Source organism: Pleuronectes platessa, chromosome 12, assembly GCF_947347685.1.
Source record: "Pleuronectes platessa chromosome 12, fPlePla1.1, whole genome shotgun sequence".
NCBI classification, from domain to species: Eukaryota; Metazoa; Chordata; class Actinopteri; order Pleuronectiformes; family Pleuronectidae; genus Pleuronectes; species Pleuronectes platessa.
Genome location: NC_070637.1, coordinates 24,333,287 through 24,352,296, shown reverse-complemented (window position 1 = coordinate 24,352,296; position 19,010 = coordinate 24,333,287). Strand labels below are relative to the sequence as shown.

Here is a 19,010-nt window from a genome sequence, read left to right as displayed (position 1 = left end):
GGGTTTTTCAAGTGTGTGTGTGAATAAACCAGCTCTGTAATCTGATAAGCTGTCATCACTCATGTCATCACTCATGAACGCGGAAATGAAAAGCCAGCCGATCCGCGCCCATGTTAACAACAAACCTGTTTTGTTCAGCAGCGGTTCAGGTCACTGTTTACCTTCAGGCTAGGCTCCTCCCTGTCTGTTTACATTGGTTGTTTGTTATCAGACAGTTAACTAGTTAATTTTCCACCAGTTCAATTTAAAATGTTTCTTTTTAATTCAACTAATTTTTTCAGCTCTTACTATCAAAAGAACCATTTCTCCTCTTCCCCCAAATAAAACTTGTCTGAAGCAGACACAGATTATAAAGTTATAAGTATAAAGTAATGTATATAGTTATACTCAGTGTTGTGCCAGTTTACACTTAAAATGAAAGAGTTTAAAGTTCTGTTCATGCAGATGAAAATGAACTAGTTAACATTATGTCATATTTAAAAAATTTGAATTAAGTTCTCGGTTCCAGAACTGAACTAGTTCACTTTCATTTGTTTCATTTTATATTCATTGAGATGATTTAGGAGACGAACTGACGATCATGTGTTTAATTATTAATCGATGGAGTCGGATCATGTCTGCGTGTCGCTCCAGTCACTTTAACACGGAGTCCTGACTGTGAGCGTCACGTGTTGTAGTGAGCGGTGACAGTTTTACGGAATTTGTTGATGTTTAAATGCCCCGGGGCGGTGTATGTGCTGTCTGAAAGAGGGTGCAGCCAGAGAGAGAGGAAGTACAGACACAGTGTGAGTCGGTGAGTTGGTAAATAAATGCAGCAGCTGCTCCAGGAAAGCTGAAGTGTGTTTGTTAGGTTCAAATCAACATGATATCTGAAACATGTCCTGGATGTGTTGACCTCGAGGTCAAGCTCCTCTTTATTTACACCGTGTTCTCTCACTTCTCTCATCCACTGTGATCGTGTCGGGATCAGTCGCTGGAGAAGCTTTTGACTCGTTTACTGTTCGTTTGTCTTTATGACTTTAGCTTCGGTTATTAGGAGTTCACCAGGTTTCAGGCCTGTTCTTCAGTAACAGACAAAGAGGAGCAGAGACCCAGTTGTTATGTGAATAAACATGTTGCTAGACAGGTTTTACCTTCACATGTGGGGAGGAGCACTTTAGTCTGAACTCTGCAGAGATCGGAGCTTCAGAGTCTGAACCTCAGCTGCTCTGACTCGGTGTCATGAGTCCAACCAGCTGTTAACTCGTCTCTTCTTCCATTGATCCACATTCAGTTCTCACAGAATAAAAGAAAGATGCCTGCGTTCAAGTCTCTGGTTGTGTGGATCCTCATCATGTGGACTTTCACCACAGCAGGTACGTGAAGTCTGATCTTACTCAGAAATCACATGTTCTATTTAAACGTACTTTGTACAGACATGTTGGTTTCCATCAGACGAAGCAGGAAACATGAGAAATGATTGTGAAGGTTTATAACAACATAGAGAAACATGTTCTCACTGAGCTGGAGGTGAAACAGTTCACACCAGATGTTGGGTTCTTTTATTCTTCATTGAAACTTCATCTTCAACAGAACTGAACCGAGTTGGGTTTTTTAAGTGTGTGTGTGTGTGAATAAACCAGCTCTGTAATCTGATAAACACGTCTTCACACATGAACGCGGAAATGAAAAGCCAGCCGATCCGCGCCAATGTTAACAAACCAGTTTTGTTCAGCAGCGGTTCAGGTCTCTCTGAGTTTCTCCACGTTCCGTGCATGGTTCACTGCAGAATATACAGAGAGAATTAACTTTCAACACAATTTAAATTAATGTCATAAAGATAAATGATTGCATTGCTGCCTTTGCACATATCAAAATAAAACCTCTGGGTTTGAATACCTGCTCCTTTAATAGAAGCCCTTCTTTAGAATCACAGTGACAACATTTCCGTCGCTGCAGTTTCGTCTCAATGGATTTTATTTTCTCAAAGAGTCACGAGACCTACGAGTCTGAAATAAAGTTAAATAAAGTTAAATTGAATCGACTTCTAGTTCTTGAGAGCTGGTGATCATACATTCCATCGCCCTCGCCAAAGAGCTGCCTGAGGAAATTGCCTTGTTCTCCTGTGTGGACGCGCCGGCACTGGTTGTAGTGTCTGTGTGTGGAAACCAGTAGATACACATGTGTTATAGAGTGGACAGAGTGAGTCCATCAGCAATAACAAGTTATTCCACCGAGTCGCTGGCTGTTTCTCACTTGTCTGATGACTTGAACCAGGAGACATGTTGTTTGTGTTCCACATCAAGTCAAAGCTCAGTCAAAACAACACCCAATTCTGCTGGTGACTCATCACAATAAAGGTCCCATACCGGTACACTGCTTAGGATGACAGGAAACACAAATTCACTGACCAAACCTTCACAAGGCAACTAAATAAATCAGCTTACATTCACACTGAGTGATGATCAACCGGTTCTGCAGCTCAGCTGCGATTATTTCAGAGGTTTGTACAGAGGGTTTCTTTTGAAAGTGGGTGTGCGCGTGTGTTATTCTGTGTACACACACACACACACACAAACAGACACACACACACACAGTATTCTAAAAAAATGTCTTTCTTTACTTGAAAATTTCCAGATCCTAAATTCTTCTCGTTGCAAAGAATGTTCAGATTTAGCTGAATCTCAAAGTCAACTTTCTAAATGAACATTTCTGTGATCAACACAGAACTTTTCCAACTTGGTGTGAATCTGAGTCTTTTTTAGTTCATATCTTTGGTTTGACAGTAAATGTACGTTACACATTTGAATGCCTCGTGTGGCAGGAGGTTGTTTTTGTGAAAGTAGCTCAGATAAAACTACTGTATGTTAACTGTCAACAGCCAAACAGACAGACAGTTCCATCAGGATATTTACATTCACAATCCGTCTGTGAGCAAATGCTCTAATTGAACTTTGAAAAAAGCTTCTATTCACCACAGTTGATCCTGAACTGGTTGTTTTTTTTACCCGGTGTCTCACAGATGATGAGGTCTCCTGCGTTTTAGAGGAGAGCTGCATCTTACCCTGCAGTTTTCAACCTGGTCCAGACCCAGTCATCCACTGGACACAGGTGAAACCAGGAAACACTCATGTCCACTCCTACTACAGTGCCAGAGACCAGTTTGTACACCAGGGCGAGCACTTCAGAGGCCGGACATCGCTGTCCACAGATCAGATCTCCAGAGGAAACGCCTCCATCAGGCTGACGGGGCTGCAGCTTCAGGACCAGGGCAGATACGAGTGCTACACCAGCACCATCACTGGAGGCAAACATGCGTCATTTATCAACCTGAGAGCAGCTGCTAAAGAAACTGTTGAGAGTGAATGAGTGTATGTATGCATGTTACTATATTTGTTCAGGAGGAGGCGCTGTTGCGCCTCATATGACATAGAGTCACCTGTGACTGATGACATCACTACCTTTATAAAAGTGATGTTACCACCCTCTTTCTCTGTGTTGCCTGACTCTCACGGAGAGCAGTATGTTGTGATCACCTCTGCAATAAATAACGCCATGTGGCTAAAGAAACGCACGTCAGTTAGAATTATTATTCTGCTGTGCAGGTAGGCAGAAGGTATAAGCCTACCTGTTAACAGGTTATGGGCCCAGCTAACCGAGAATAATAATAATAATAGCAAATGTGCTAGCATACAGAAGACGGTTTATATAAAAGAGCTAGTTTAGCATTGGGAGTACCGGGAAGCTAAAGCTAGGCTAAGAAGAAGCTAGCTGAGCTACGAACACAAAAAGCCATGGCGAACAGAAGCAAGAGCAAGTGGCCCACGTTTGACGGGAGAGCAGAGGAGTACGAGCTCTGGGAAGAGAGGATGCTGTGCTGCATGCACGGAGTGGGGCTGAAGCAGACGATCCTCACCAGGGTTCGAATTATCTTTTTGTCTCTAAGGGGGTCTCTATCTCATAAAAAAGTTGGCGCACCACGCACATAGCCTACCAAGGCTAAACAATGAAATAGCCTAGGCGCGAGCAGCGCTTTTGCGCACGGTAGGCATAGGCTGTATATAACTTGACACACGCACACAACAGACAATATTTCAATATATTATTGATTGTAATAGTCCATATATATGTAGCCCTATAGTCAATTCCCTGTTAAGACTCGGCTTTTACCTGAGTTCACTTTAAACCACCTGAATAATGTCTACTAATGGAAATGAGTGGAGTCCATAACACATTGTCAACTATTTACAAATAATTGATTTAACCAAAGCAGTCATGTAGCTGAAATAATAACGATTCGTTACCGGAAATAAGATGTAGTTATGTTTAGGCTATTTAAACTATATTTAGTCCCTGTATAACAAACTCAATGGATATGGGCACTAGGCCAATAATGACAATAGCAATCTCCCTTATCAATTAACTGCATAAAACAGCACTTCACATTTAAAACTGAATCATCAATATGGGAGCTAATAATAGGCCACACAGAATGGTAACTCTCACAAAACTCTCCCTAGTATAACATAAACTTTGTGTTCACATGAAATTACAGTCACCTGTTACAAACAGGAACATCATACAGGTATAAAATAAAATACAAAAGCCGGCACTGAAAAGGCACAAATAAAACGATCAGTTCAACCCCCCATTGCAGGCCTGTTAACTGGGTTCTTTGGCGCCCAATAAGGGCTACTCACGACCACCTGGTTTGTGGCGCGTGCACCGATAATATTGCCAGCTAACCGGCAATCGTTCCTTGCCAACTGGTCGTCCCACGTAGCTGAATGGAACCGCTAGCGTTCCCGGTAGCTAGCGGCGCTATTAAGTGGCGTAGCTTCCTCAAAGGAACCACGAGCGTCCGGGTTGCTCGGGTGCTATTTGAGCAGCACGTTATCTTGCTAGATGACGGCGGTACACCTCCGCTAAATCAGCTAGCACTGTATACCTGCACAATACTGAGCCAGCTAGATAACTCCAAAACGGAACATAAAATACTGTGCCCTTTCGCGAGCTGAATGAAAACAAAAAACTCTTAGGTACTAAACTGAAAGTGGCGTCACCTTCTTAATACTGCTGTAGCATCCTTATTAATTTCCCTCTTTTACTTCACTGTTACTTCAACTCAGTCGGTCTCCTTTCTCACCTCTTTTTCTCTCTGTGCTCTCCCGTGTGTTTGTTTTGATCCCGCCTCTCAACCAATAGGGAGTCACTATTCTTGAGTGATGGTCATTACCACCAACTGCTGACCATTTCACCTAACTAGCATGTTAGATTGACTACACTCTACCTATTTTATTTTTTAACTTATTACTGAAACTATATAGACATATGATTGCCCAACCATATCCCCTTGCTTTATCAACAGTTATTTAATTAGCATCTTTACACTTTAGGTATGGCAGACACCTTCAGATATGAGAGACCCCCTCAGATTTTTGACTTTGTTGCTTTCATGGGAGCTAGTCCTCACTCTCTGGGAGCTCGGCTCCCTCTGGCTCCCACGTAATTCGAACACTGATCCTCACGGAGCCCGCTGGACCACTGTCGGCGCAAGAAAAGGCTAATGATGACAAGCTGAATGCGGACGCATATTGTGCATTGGCGCCACTACTCGACAATACGAGCTTGGGACTGATATTCAGAGACACGAAGGACAAGGGCCGAGAGAGTCTCAAAGTGTTAAAAGAACACTACATCGGAAAAGGTAGACCCCGGATTGTTTCCCTGTATATAACAATGACTGCGCTGAAGAAAGCTGACAACGAGACTGTAACCGAATACGTTATCCGAGCTGAGCAGATCATTACGGCACTCAGGAGTGCAGGTGAAGCACCGAGTGAGGGACTGATGATGGCGATGGTCATGAGGGGGTTGCCGGAGAAGTACAAGCCGTTCACACTGATGGTGACACATGGTTCAGCGAACATGAAGACTTCAGAAGACTCAGACCCAGTCGCAAAGGAGACGGGTGAAAGGGTGCTGAGGGCCCAAGTGGCGCCAAGGAAAAAGACCGGGCCAGTGGAGATGGTGTGTTGGCGGTGCGGAGAAAAGGGCCACAGAAGGGATGAGTGCGCAGAGAAAGTTTGGTGTAGTTTTTGCAAAAGCAGGGGACACACAGACAAGGCATGCACAAAGAAGGAACGAGAACGGAGCGCCCGGTGTGTGTGTGTCCAAGATGACTGCGGTGAACGTAATCCAAGCCGTGAACCAGATGGCGCGCGGAGAGCCGCGGTAGGAGAAGACTACACCTTCAGGGCACAAACAGAAGATGCCAGCCTCTCGGAGCAACGGCTGCAGATCCAGAAAAAGGGATTGATCGTGGACACGGGCGCGTCGTCCCACATCATCAACGACAGGAGCAAGTTCAAGAGCTTCGACAACACCTTCAAGCCGGAGAGACACAGCATGGAGCTGGCAGACGGGAAGCGAACCGCCGGGGTGGCAAAAGGCAGGGGAGACGCACAGGTATGTCTCATAAACAGCGAGGGGCGCCAGTGTACAGTGACTTTAAAGAACGCTCTCTACATCCCCTCCTACCCACAAGAACTCTTCTCAGTGAAGTCTGCTACAGCTCACGGTGCCAAAGTGTTCTTCGAAGAAGGTAAAGATGCCATCGTTTTGCCAGGTGGAACAAGGTTTAATATTTATGTATGTAAAAGGATGTATTACTTGCAAACCGAGTGTGATGTCGATGATGTGTGTCATGTCAGCTATGATATCCAGACATGGCATGAGATAATGGGTCACTGCAATTACGATGATATCTTGAAGCTGCAGGATGTAACAGAAGGCATGCATATTAAAGGTGCAAAGCGTAGGCCTGATAAAGAATGTGCAGTGTGCATAGAGGGAAAGTTCACTCAAACGAGAAACAGAGATCCGACTGAAAAAGTAAAGACACCACTTGAGCTGGTGAACACAGACCTAGCTGGTCCAGTAAACAACGAGTCCATAGATGGTTTCAAGTACATGCAATCTTTCACAGATGTTTATACGGGGGCAGTGTTTGTTTACTTCCTGAAAGCAAAAAGTGATGCAGTGCAGGCCACTGAGAAGTACCTGGCAGATGTAGCACCTTATGGCACTGTGAGATGCATTAGATCAGATAACGGGACCGAGTTCACTAATAGAGAGTTTCAGACACTACTGAGAAAGAACAAAATCAGACACGAGACTTCCTGTCCTTACTCCCCGCACCAGAACGGGACAGCGGAAAGGGAAGGACGCACTCTTTTTGAGATGGCTAGATGTAAGCTTATTGACAGTAACCTACCTAAGAGTCTTTGGCACTATGCCATCCAGGAGGCTGCCTACACTAGGAACCGGTGCTTTAATAAGCATACAGGCACTACCCCATACACAGCACTGACAGGTAAAAAGTGTGATCTAACCAGGATGCATAAATTCGGGTCAGTGTGCTATGTCTACCAGCAGGACAGGGGAAAACTAGATTCTAGCTGTGGGAAAGGGCTCTTTGTAGGACATGACAAGGGTAGTCCAGCATATCTCGTTTACTACCCCGATAAAGGAAGAGTGCAGAAGCACAGACTAGTAAAGTTTGTCACCAAGACAACCTGTGAAATCGAGACTCAGACACAGGAGATAGGACTGGACCCCAAAGTAAGTTGTGACAACAGAGTAGAGACTCCACAGCCTAGTGTAGTGAGCACAGATGTACAGTGTGACGGTCAACGGTCAGCACCAGCGGATGATGGCGAGAAGAACCCAAGGGTGACGTCACATGCCTCAGACAGTGGGAGATATCCCACCAGAGAGCATAAAACCCCGGGGTATCTGGGAGATTATACTCTGGAAGACACTGATGATGACAGTACACTCACTAGTGTAGATTATTGTTACCGAGCAGTCTGTGGTGTACCTTTGACCTTTAAAGAGGCAATTACATCAACTGAGTCAGGAAAGTGGAAGAAAGCGATGGACGAGGAGATGAGGTCCTTAGAGGACAACCAGACCTTTACCCTGACTAAGTTACCAGAGGACATCTACACGCTCCCATTGATCGAGATATCTATATGGAACAACCTGAAGGTTACGAAAAAAAGGGAGAGAACCTAGTGTGTAAACTAGAGAAGTCAATTTACGGCCTGAAGCAGTCGGGCCGTAATTGGAATGAGATGCTCCACACATGCCTAGTAGATGATAATTTCATTCAGAACCCGACAGACCACTGCGTCTACATAAAAGAGTCTAAAGAGGCAGGGAAGGTAATAGTAGTTTTCTGGGTGGATGATCTTATCATCGCAGCCAACAACAACGAAAGTTTGGATAAAGTGAAAAACATGCTTTCTACCAGATTTAAGATGAAAGATCTAGGTAGATTGAAGTATGTTCTGGGCATGGGCTGTGTAAAAATGTCACAAAAGAGGTTTGTTGAAAAAATACTGGAACGTTTCGACATGCAGGAGTGTAGAACTAGAGAAACACCATGCGACACAAAGTTAGACTACTCGGAAGATGCACCTAAAATGTCTGATGTGAAGAAGTACAGGGAGGTTGTAGGCAGTCTCATTTACTTGACAACCTGTACACGTCCTGACCTATGTTTTGTGGTGAGCAAGTTATCACAGCATTTTGCTGACCCTACTGAAGAACATTGGGTTACGGTGAAACACGTTTTGCGTTATCTCAGGGGTACTGCAGACAAACAGCTCTGTTTCAGAAAAAGCAGAGAGAGTCTAGGCCTACTGGCATATAGTGACGCAGACTGGGCTGCGGACACTAGTGACAGACGCAGCACCACCGGGTATTGTGTGAGTATGTGCAAAGACAGCTCTTTAGTCTCCTGGAAGACGAAGAAGCAACCCACAATAGCACTATCCACATGCGAAGCCGAATACATGGCTTTAGCTCTAACAATACAGGAGTGTATTTATTTAGAGCAACTACTGAGGGGTATAGATACCTATGTGTACAAGAAAACTATTGTTTACGAGGATAACCAGGGGACAATTGCGCTTGTTAGAAACCCTGTGCGTAGACAAAGATGTAAACATGTGGACATCAAATATCACTTCATTAGGTCTACCATAAGGGAAGATAAGATGTCACTTGTTTACTGTCCTACAGACGACATGGTCGCAGATGTTATGACAAAGCCCGCCTCCAGACTGAAGCTGAGGAAATTTGCAGGAGTCATGTTTGGTGTGTAAAATGTTTTCATTTGTTTGACTATGCCATGTTTTTGTTTTATTTATTTTGTTTTATAAAAGTTGTATAGTATACATGTCATTCATAAGTGCGAGTGTTGAGAGTGAATGAGTGTATGTATGCATGTAACTATATTTGTTCAGGAGGAGGCGCTGTTGCGCCTCATATGACATAGAGTCACCTGTGACTGATGACATCACTACCTTTATAAAAGTGATGTTACCACCCTCTTTCTCTGTGTTGCCTGACTCTCACGGAGAGCAGTATGTTGTGATCACCTCTGCAATAAATAACGCCACGTGGCTAAAGAAACGTCAGTTAGAATTATTATTCCGCTGTGCAGGTAGGCAGAAGGTATAAGCCTACCTGTTAACAGAAACTCACAGTGAAAACAGAACAAAAATTCTAGAAATTATATTTGTCTCTTATTGCTGTTACCTTGTTTAACATGTGTACCGTTGGGTTGAGTTGAAGCTGATACTTCAACAAACTTGAGACACAGCTGATATCAGCAGCTCCACATAATGGCTCATTTGTGACGTGTTAAATAATAAGCACAATATGTCAAATTAATGTAGAGCTCCACAGTGCATGAGGTAAAGATGATCAATGAGTTATAAAAGAGAAATGTTGTCTTGCAGCTCCGGTGCGTCACGTGGACATTGAGCAGGTGGAGGACAGCTTCACCTGCCGCTCAGAGGGGATCTACCCCGAGCCGCAGCTCACCTGGTCCACCAGGCCTCCGTCCACCTTGACCCTTCAGAACCAAACCTCAGTGAAGGAGACGGAGCAGCAGCTCTATGAGATCAACAGCAAACTGACACTGTCAGACAGAGACACTGTTCTGATCTGCAGCATCAGCACTCGCCATGGCAGGAGGAGCGCGGTGTGGTATCAACCCAGTACGTTGAATCTGCTCTATGGAACTGAACCTCTGCTTGTTTCACCTACTGCTGCATATTTATATCTGCTCCTACAGATAACTTACATTTTATATCAATGCTGATTCTCAATCTTTACTTTGTTTGTTTCTTTGTCTGCTGAACAGATTTCCACTAAACTAGTTGTGAGGATGGAACGTGGGCCACAGGTCACTCAGTAGAGCTCAGACCTCCACAAGGCCCAACAGTCTCCTTATGAAAGCACATTGAAATTCACCAGGCCCAAGATCTGCACCAAATTTTACACACTCTTAAATATCAGTCCTCTAAATTTGTCAGATTGTTTCTACACCTTCATCAGGTATTCGACGGGAAATCAATGAAAAAACATCCTCTCTCACAATGTCAATGTGAAAAAACAACAAATCCTGGATCCACACAAACATTTGATGAGTTCTTCTCTGAGTCTGACCCATAACACACCTTCCTGCCAAGTTTCATGGAAATCTGTCCAGTAGTTGTTGTGTAATGTTGCTTAAAGGTGGTGCAGCTTGAATTGACTGTTGGGCCTTGGAGGAGATATCAGCTCCACTGAGTGACCTTCTAGTTCAGTTCATCATTCCAAGGCCACACCCTCCTCCACATGAATCATTCTGATGATAGAAAATGTTCAGAAAGTCTCATCAGAGCCTGAAACCACATTCTGACAACGATGATATTATTTGATCACTTTTCTTTTCAGCTTCCGTCCGTGTGTCACCGTTAATAACAACAACAACAATCCACTGCACTGCTCCAAACACCAAACCCCCGACACACTGGGTGTGGAAATTCAACCACAGGCAGATCATTGTGAACCAGACCGGGGTCGACGGCCTCCACAGCGTCTCAGAGCAGTGGAGGCAGCAGGTGGAGGATGTGTCAGCGTCAGGCAGCCTCACGCTGCACCACTTATCTTCAGATCACCAGGGAACGTTCACCTGTGAACTCAGTAGTGAAGAGGAGACGCACTTCATCAACAGCTACGTGACGATAGAGAAAGGTAAGATCCCATGAGATGAGAACTGATGATGAAATCCTCAGAGCGACTGTCAGACCTAAGGCTCGTGCAGTGAGTCCTGGTTCCTCCTGGTGGAGCAGATCCCCCAGGGCTCCATCCTCCAGCTCATCAGGAGCATCATGTCCACATGTTGTCAGGAGAACAGGAACGAGGAGGCCACACACACACACACACACACACACACACACACACACACACACACACACACACACACACACACACACATACACTGCACTTTACACTGAAGACACATCACTGCACTTTCTTGATGCTACAGTTCTACTCTCTGAATTACAGGTTTTTCAGGTTCAGTTGCAGCAGTTGTGGTCGGAGTCCTCGTTGTGTGTGTAGCATTAGGAGCTGGAGCAGGATTCTTCTACTTTATAAGACTGAAGGTAAATATTAATACTTACAATAATTCTGCTGTTCATTTATTACTTGATGTTTCTTCTAATGATTATTTCTTTTGAACAAACCCAAAACGGATCATCCACAATCAGATGCTTCAGAAGAAACATTTAAAGTAAGTTTACTGTTTATTCTGAACTGAGAATTACAATATTCTGCTCTAAAGAATAACCCTGTTGTCATGGAGATACTGTAAACTACTTTATTCTGGTCACGTTGCTCTAACAGCTTCATCTCAGCTGCATCAGCAGACACATCCTAAAGCATCAGTTTCTGAGAGTTCGTCAAAAACTGTATTATTAATAACACAAATACAAAGAACTTTAATTAAAATGGCTGCAACTGCCTGAATAATCGAGTGTTTGACTGAAATTTGCATCCAAACTACTTGAGGCCTCCTGAGGTCACCTGTCTCACTCCTACAGACAAGAGTTCAGTCCTTATCACACACGATGGAAGTGAGTGACTGACAGCTTGAGAACTAATGTTCAATATGAACTTATATAAAAGGTAATATTCATATTTATGACCATATTCAAGTCAAAGCCTTTGCAAAGAACATTGTGCTGCTGCAGAACATTGTTCAACTGAGAAGATAAAGATTGAACAGATGCTGTAAATAATAATTAATATTAATGTGAATATTATGCATTGAACAGATGAATTTGCACAACTGCATTTCTTTGTGTATATTTATGCTTTTGCATTCAGCCTTTAATAGAAATGACAATACGTAAATATGAGTGAGACCCTCCTAAGTGGGCTTTTGAAAGATGTCAGGGTCGTGTGTGTGTGTGTGTGTGTGTGTGTGTGTGTGTGTGTGTGTGTGTGTTGGATGAGTCTCTCCAGGTTCCTGACATGTTTCATTCACAATATTATGAGGTCACTGTAACCCTCAACCTTTGACCACTGAAATCTAATCAGTTTCTCGTTAAGTCCAACTGATCAAAATGTGAAGAAATCCCCTGAAGACAGACTTGAGACTTCAACAGGCCAAAAACATGTTGTGCGACCTTGACCTTCGACCTTTGACCACCTGATCTAATGAGTTCCTCTTTTAGTCTGAATGAACGCTTGAACCAAATCTGAAGGATTCTCTTGAGGAGTTTTTAACATGTTCATGAGGCAAAGAGGGGATTTACCAGGGTGAGGGTCACATGATTTTGTATGAATGTTGTGTTTTCTGATTTTATTCTAACAGATATTTTCTTTAATTACAGACTCGGTGATGGTGAACTCCCACAGACTCACTGTGAAGTCGTGGCCTCAGCTCTGAAGTCAGACCCCTCACTTCTGGCAGAACTGGATCTGAGTGAAAACGAGCTGCAGGAATCAAGAGTGAACCTGCTGAGTTCTGGACTGGAGAGTCCAAACTGTCGACTGGAGACTCTGAGGTCCTTAAATCCTTCTTCACTTTTCAGACTCTTTCTTATTGGGTCATTATTTATTTAAATTGTCTCAGTTGTGCTCTGCTCACTGTCCCTCAGTCATCTGTCACTCACCCAGCCTGTCAGTCACGTCCACCTCATCAACTCCATTCACCTGCACTCACCTGCTCCTGATCACTAAGAAAGTGTCAGTAAATAACATGTGGACTGAGGCCGAGCACTCGTCCTCCTCAGGTTTTTAAAATAAGACACATTCTTATTAAAACACGTTGGACAGTTGATAAGTATAGAAACAAACAGGAAGTGACTGTCAGGAGCCATCCCTAATTTAAACAGTGTTTAATTACACAAACCTGCTCAGAGACCAACACACAGAGAAGAAGCTGATGAATGAAACAATGGTCCAACATGTCTGATCTGATATTTATCTTCAGGTCAAAGACTGGACTGAGGTCAACAGCATGTTGAGAGTCTGTGTTGACATGATGACGATCCACAACAACAGGATGACACATTCAAATATTCATATTTCTTTATCCAGGTTGTGGGACTGCAGTCTGTCAGAGATCAGCTGTTCTTCTCTGGCTTCAGCTCTGAGGTCAAACCCCTCTCATCTGAGAGAACTGGATCTGAGTGACAACAACCTGCAGGACTCAGGAGTGAAGGAGCTGTGTGGTTTTCTACAGAGTCCAACCTGTCAACTGGAGACTCTGAGGTCAGACATCATGTTTTAATGTTAAAGGTTCAGTCTAAATATAATGTATATATTTCAATATAAATTATTTAATTCTAAAGTCTGTATATAGCATGTAAAAATAAATTATGTCAATATGAAGTATATAAATATAAACTATGTAAATATAAATGGCTCATGGATCCATTCACCTGAATCTTCCACACTGGAGCTTTAAGGTCAAAGGTCAGAACATGTGTTCCTAACAGTGAACACTGATACTGAGCTGAGAGATGTTTGTAGAATGAGAGCTGAGGACCGAGTCAGGCTCAATGTGACTGAAGTTTTACTGACAGAGAAACAATCCAATGCTGGACAATGTGTACATGTAATGTTTCTGTGGAAGCTAACCAGGACTTGTCCCAGTGGTCCTGTGGACTGACCACATGACAGCGTGCTGCGTTGGTGTTCTGGGACTGGGCTCAGGGTCCAGAGTCCAAGTTGATTATATTTGATACCTTTTATTTGTAGGACTAAGTTCTTCAGCCCTGTTTCTTCCACTTTGGGTTAATTTCCAACATGAAACCCTTCCTCTGGTTTCAGGACTTACAAGGGGTCGTCCATGCCTTTTATCTTTTCACCACTAGATCTCTGTCCCGCCCTGTACACACGTGTTCCTCAGGCTCCCTGCACCACTTTCAACTGGTCAAACTGCTGCTCAGATCATCTCCACTTCAAGTAAACATGATCATAGAACTGCTCGCCCTTTCACACATCAACTGTGGAACATGTTCTGACAAGTGGGTCGGACATTTTCTGGAGCTGAAGCAGCAGCAGGAGATTGTCCGGGTCCGACTCGTTCACAGCAACAGGAACATGTGGGAACATTCAGACGAGGGGCGGAGCCAAAACACATATCTCCATGATAACCATGGTTTCTTTAAGTTATGTTAAGTGACAGGTTCACTGTGAAGGAGTTAGTGACGTCTCCAGGTGTCGTACATGTGAACGTAGTCCACTTGTTCACGTGTACGACTCCTGAACATGTCAAGCAAGATATTTAGAGACATCTAGTGGTGAAGTTACATATTACAAACAACTGAACTCAGAGGACACGAGGACTTTCAAACTGTTTTCAGTCATGAACTCTGTAAAATAGAGTCTGGACATTTTCTGGAGTTTGACTTTCACATATGAAGAACGGGTGGAGCAGCAGGAGGCCGGACATGACATATAAATCCTGCTGTGGAAAGATCAGTGTTGTTGTTTACAGCTCATCCACACCGGCGTCGGCCCTCATCAACAAAAGCTCTGGAATCTCCTCATGTTTCCAAGTTGACGTCTTCATCTTCTACGTGTACGGCTCCTCTTCTTCATCCTGAGATATTTGAGTTCTTCCAGTTTCACGTCCTTCACGTGTTAGAAACATCAACACGTCCACTCGCTCTCTGTGAATCCTCTGGACATTCACCTGCTCTATTCTCACATGGACTCACTCAGAAACTTTATTAGGAGGCTGCAGGAAAAGCTCCAGAAAATGTCCAGAAAAAACTTGACTCAGACTTCAGGACTGAAAACCGAGAGAGTGATGTTTAATCAAAGTCCTTTATTTTCACACATGAACTCAGTTTAATTTACAGTCAAGTTTTATTCTTTATCCAGGTTGAAGTTCTGCAGTCTGTCAGAGATCAGCTGTTCTTCTCTGGCTTCAGCTCTGGGGTCAAACCCCTCTCTTCTGAGAGAACTGGATCTGAGCTTCAACGACCTGCAGGACTCAGCAGTGGAGGAGCTGTGTGGTTTTCTACAGAGTTCAACCTGTCGACTGGAGACTCTCAGGTCAGTTCAATGACTGAATTTTGTAGGTCTCATATCTATAATACTGCATTTATAACAAATTTATTTCATTTCATTCTAATTTAACATAATTTGTCTTCATACATAACATGAATCCATTCATTAATTAATCTGTGACATTTTAAATATTCAGCTACTTGTTAAAACACTGAGTTTAGTTCTGGATTTCCTAAACTGATCTGCAGGACAGAGACCGGGTCCAAATAATCTATTTGTACTGAATCAGGACTCGTTTTTAGTCCAACATGTCTGATTTCATATTTATCTTCCATGTTATGAGTCGGTGCTCACATGAATATTCATTCATATTTCTTTATCCAGGTTGAGGAGCTGCAGACTGTCAGAGATCAGCTGTTCTTCTCTGGCTTCAGCTCTGAGGTCAAACCCCTCTCATCTGAGAGAACTGGATCTGAGTCTAAACAACCTGCAGGACTCAGGAGTGAAGGAGCTGATTGATCTACAGCAGAGTTCAACCTGTCGACTGGAGACTCTGAGGTCAGTAGATGGTTGGAGTCAGTCCACGCTGCTTTCATCAGTATTTTACTAAACACAGTCAGTATCACAGATCCAGGGTCTGTGCTACCAAGCAGGATTTGTGGTCATCAGGTTAACTTCAGGTTTAGTTTTTTCAGTTCTACGAAGCTCGTCAGCTTCTTAACGAGGTAAATCACCATGGTAACTTCTGATGAACGGCTAACCTGCTCCAGGTTCAGTTGGAGATCAACCCGTATAGAAGCTCCGCCCACTGACCACAGTGACTCTACACTGTTGTGTGGTGCACACTCTCCTTAAAGGGACGGATAAGGGAAGTTTAAAACTAACGTCTGGTTGGTTCAGTTGATCTCTAACTCACCCAGAACATCTCAATCTCTTCAGACTCATCCTGTCACCAAAACACCAGATGACCTCAGTCAGCTTCCTGAAGACAGGTCCATGTGTTTGTATTGAGTAGTGATGTCAGAGGAGTCCACCACAGTGTGTGTCCTCAGAGTCAGTGAGACAGTTTGTGTCCTCAGAGTCAGTCTGTGTCCTCAGAGACAGTCTATTATAGAATAGTTTGATCCTGGTTGTGAAATATGAGGCTCAGTCAAACTGTCCATGTCTGTGATTGGTCATACTCAGTAAACCCTGCCCCCTTTATGTGCACGCTCAGATCTCGACAAGGAAAACCTGAGTTAACTTAACGAGTTGATAACCAGCGTCATGTGACCACAGCCTCACACGAGGAACAGAGACGGTGTCGTCTTCATCTGATCTGAGACAGTTTGTTCTCTCACTTCATCAGTGAAGAACTGATCAGGTGGATCTTTGTCACAGCTCTGAGATCAGTGGGACTGAAGCCTCTCCTCATCAGCATGGTAACCAGGAGCTCTTTATACAGAGCAGAACCTCTGCTGAGGTCCATCTGTCTCATCTGGTCCCAGTTTGTCAGAAGCAGATGTTCATCAACACACAGTGAAACATGGCTTCACCTGTAACAGCAGTAAATCCACCTCTCAGGTGTCCACTCTGCACTTTGACATGCAGAGGACACACACTGAGCTCTTAGCGTGTTCATTCCAACACGTGAACATGAAGCAGAGAGGAAGCTGCTCCACCTCTGAACAGGACTGAAGTCCCTGCTGCTCTTTCTACTGGATGTGCTGCATCACTGACTCACAGCTGATGAAGTGAGTCTCTGTGACACTGATGTCTTCTTCTCTCAACAGGTGGAGGTGGTGATCTTAGTGGAGGTGAGTGTGAAGAGGACAGTGTGTGTGGATTGAGGCTGAGCTGTGTCCTGAGGATCCAGAGGCTGAAGCAGCAGCAGCATGTGTGTAGAGCGGCTCTGACTGGGCCTTGCTGCTGGGAGGCAGAGTGGAGACAGAGCTCCAGAGGACTCAGAGGAGGTTGTTGTAATATGTAACTTCACCACTAGATGGCCCTCCACACCAATTGTGTTTATTCACATGAAGAATGTGTTTATTGAAAGCACACAATACAAGAAGAAAATATAAATCCTCTGTAAAGAGTAAGATATATGTGTTTAAGTTTTTTTTTATTCTGTTCCACCTTTGTCCCTCAGTATGTCTCCATGTTTGTAGAGCCACATTCTGTGTTTATGTTTGTTTATGATCTTAAAGTTTCTGGATTCACGTCACAAATTGATTTAGTTCAACACAAAGTTCAACACAATCAAATCACTTTCAGTTTAAAATCAGAGTTTTGTTTTTGACACAAAAGATCAAAATTCTGGACTTAAAAATGGGATTTTTTCATTTCTGCATCAGGTGCAGAGCGGTGGTGGCTTTTCTACTTTTGACCCACAGGTGGCGCTGCAGTATAACAGCAGCACATCCCAGTTAAAGCCTTTCTGTTCAGTCTATGAATCAAACACATGGATAATTTCCTCTGTGACAAACCAGATGTAACGAGAAGAAAACATCTCAGAGAGAAAAGTTCTGTTTCTACTTGTCTCTGCTTTAATGCTCAATAAACATCCTTCCACCGACTTCACTGGAACCACGACTCAGCTTTTCTTTCCTTTTGTAAACAAACAGGTGGAAACATCTCGTCCTTGGTGCAGGTAAAAGAACAAAATCACCAGTTTGACATAATGGGAACAACCAGAAGAAAAGTGAATGAGACATTTACAGAATGAAGAAGAGTCGATGAAGAGCAGAGCATCTTTAAGTCTCTGAAGAAACTGTTTAATAAACATTTTACCATATTTAATAGAAAATTGACCCGAGGACGTTTTATACAAACGTAGATGAAGATTCTTGTATGTTCTCGACCACCACCTCAGAACAACCACCAGGGGGAGACTGTAGCAGGCCTCTGGGAACAGCAGCATGCTGGGAAATAATTGATGATGGGAGTGACAGAAAGTGTCGGAGAGATGATGTCCTGAAGACAGTGGACATTTTGGGCCTGTTGTGTTGAACAGGTTGTGTTATTTTGTGGAGACACTTGTCTCAACATGATGATTTCACTTCATGTTCAAGCCCGTCTCAGTTCTTTGTTACTTCAGGATAAGAAATGTTTGACAGAGTCAGTTCTTGACAGACTCAAGTTCTCACTGTGTGGAGAGGTCATCATGTGACTTTGTGATGATCCTCAACACACGTGTGTCAGTGTAACATGTGACTGTGACGCCATGTTCATGAACACGCTGCTCTAACATCTGTCCAGCAGATGAGATATACTTTGTAATGATGGAGAAAAGTTTGTGCTCGTAATGAAATTCTACATCTAATCAATACATTTATTTTTTTATTATTTATAAGAATCTGATCTAATCTGCCGCTCTTTCACAAGACATCAATTCACTGCGTAGTTTCAGGTTTAGTTTAGATGAGTTTAAGTTAAGTTTAAGTTTAGTTTAGTTGAAGTTTGTGTTTAGCTCAGGTTCAGGTAACATTTAACCTCTTTCTCTCCCTCAACGCATGTTTGAGGGAAACCGGAGCAGAGTGAGACATCTGTCTAACTTACGAACATTTCTTAAATGAGAACATTTATTTGTGTTATTTGTTCTTAAAGATTTTCGAGGCTTCAGCAGCAGAGGAGTGAGAAGAGAAAAGAGTTTTTATCTGATGATTGACAAGGAGAAAACT

At 43.4% G+C, this 19,010-nt stretch overlaps 1 protein-coding gene across 1 annotated transcript; it reads left to right on the top strand.

Annotated features, from left to right (window-relative positions):
- The first annotated feature begins 692 nt into the window (after positions 1 to 692).
- On the top strand, positions 693 to 3,549 carry LOC128453530 (V-set domain-containing T-cell activation inhibitor 1). Its single transcript, XM_053436488.1, has 3 exons — positions 693 to 785; positions 1,274 to 1,355; positions 3,002 to 3,549. The coding sequence occupies exons 1-3, from the start codon at positions 708 to 710 to the stop codon at positions 3,346 to 3,348; spliced, it is 507 nt and encodes a 168-aa protein (XP_053292463.1). The 5' UTR covers positions 693 to 707; the 3' UTR covers positions 3,349 to 3,549.
- The last annotated feature ends 15,461 nt before the right edge of the window (positions 3,550 to 19,010 follow it).

What these genes read in the sequence shown, in the direction of transcription:
- LOC128453530 (XM_053436488.1), top strand. Translation starts at nt 708, where the DNA reads ATGTTTAAATGCCCCGGGGCGGTGTATGTGCTGTCTGAAAGAGGGTGC. An exon ending in AGAGGAAGTACAGACACAGT is followed by an intron (nt 786 to 1,273) that starts GTGAGTCGGTGA and finishes ATCCACATTCAG; the next exon opens with TTCTCACAGAATAAAAGAAA. An exon ending in GTGGACTTTCACCACAGCAG is followed by an intron (nt 1,356 to 3,001) that starts GTACGTGAAGTC and finishes GGTGTCTCACAG; the next exon opens with ATGATGAGGTCTCCTGCGTT.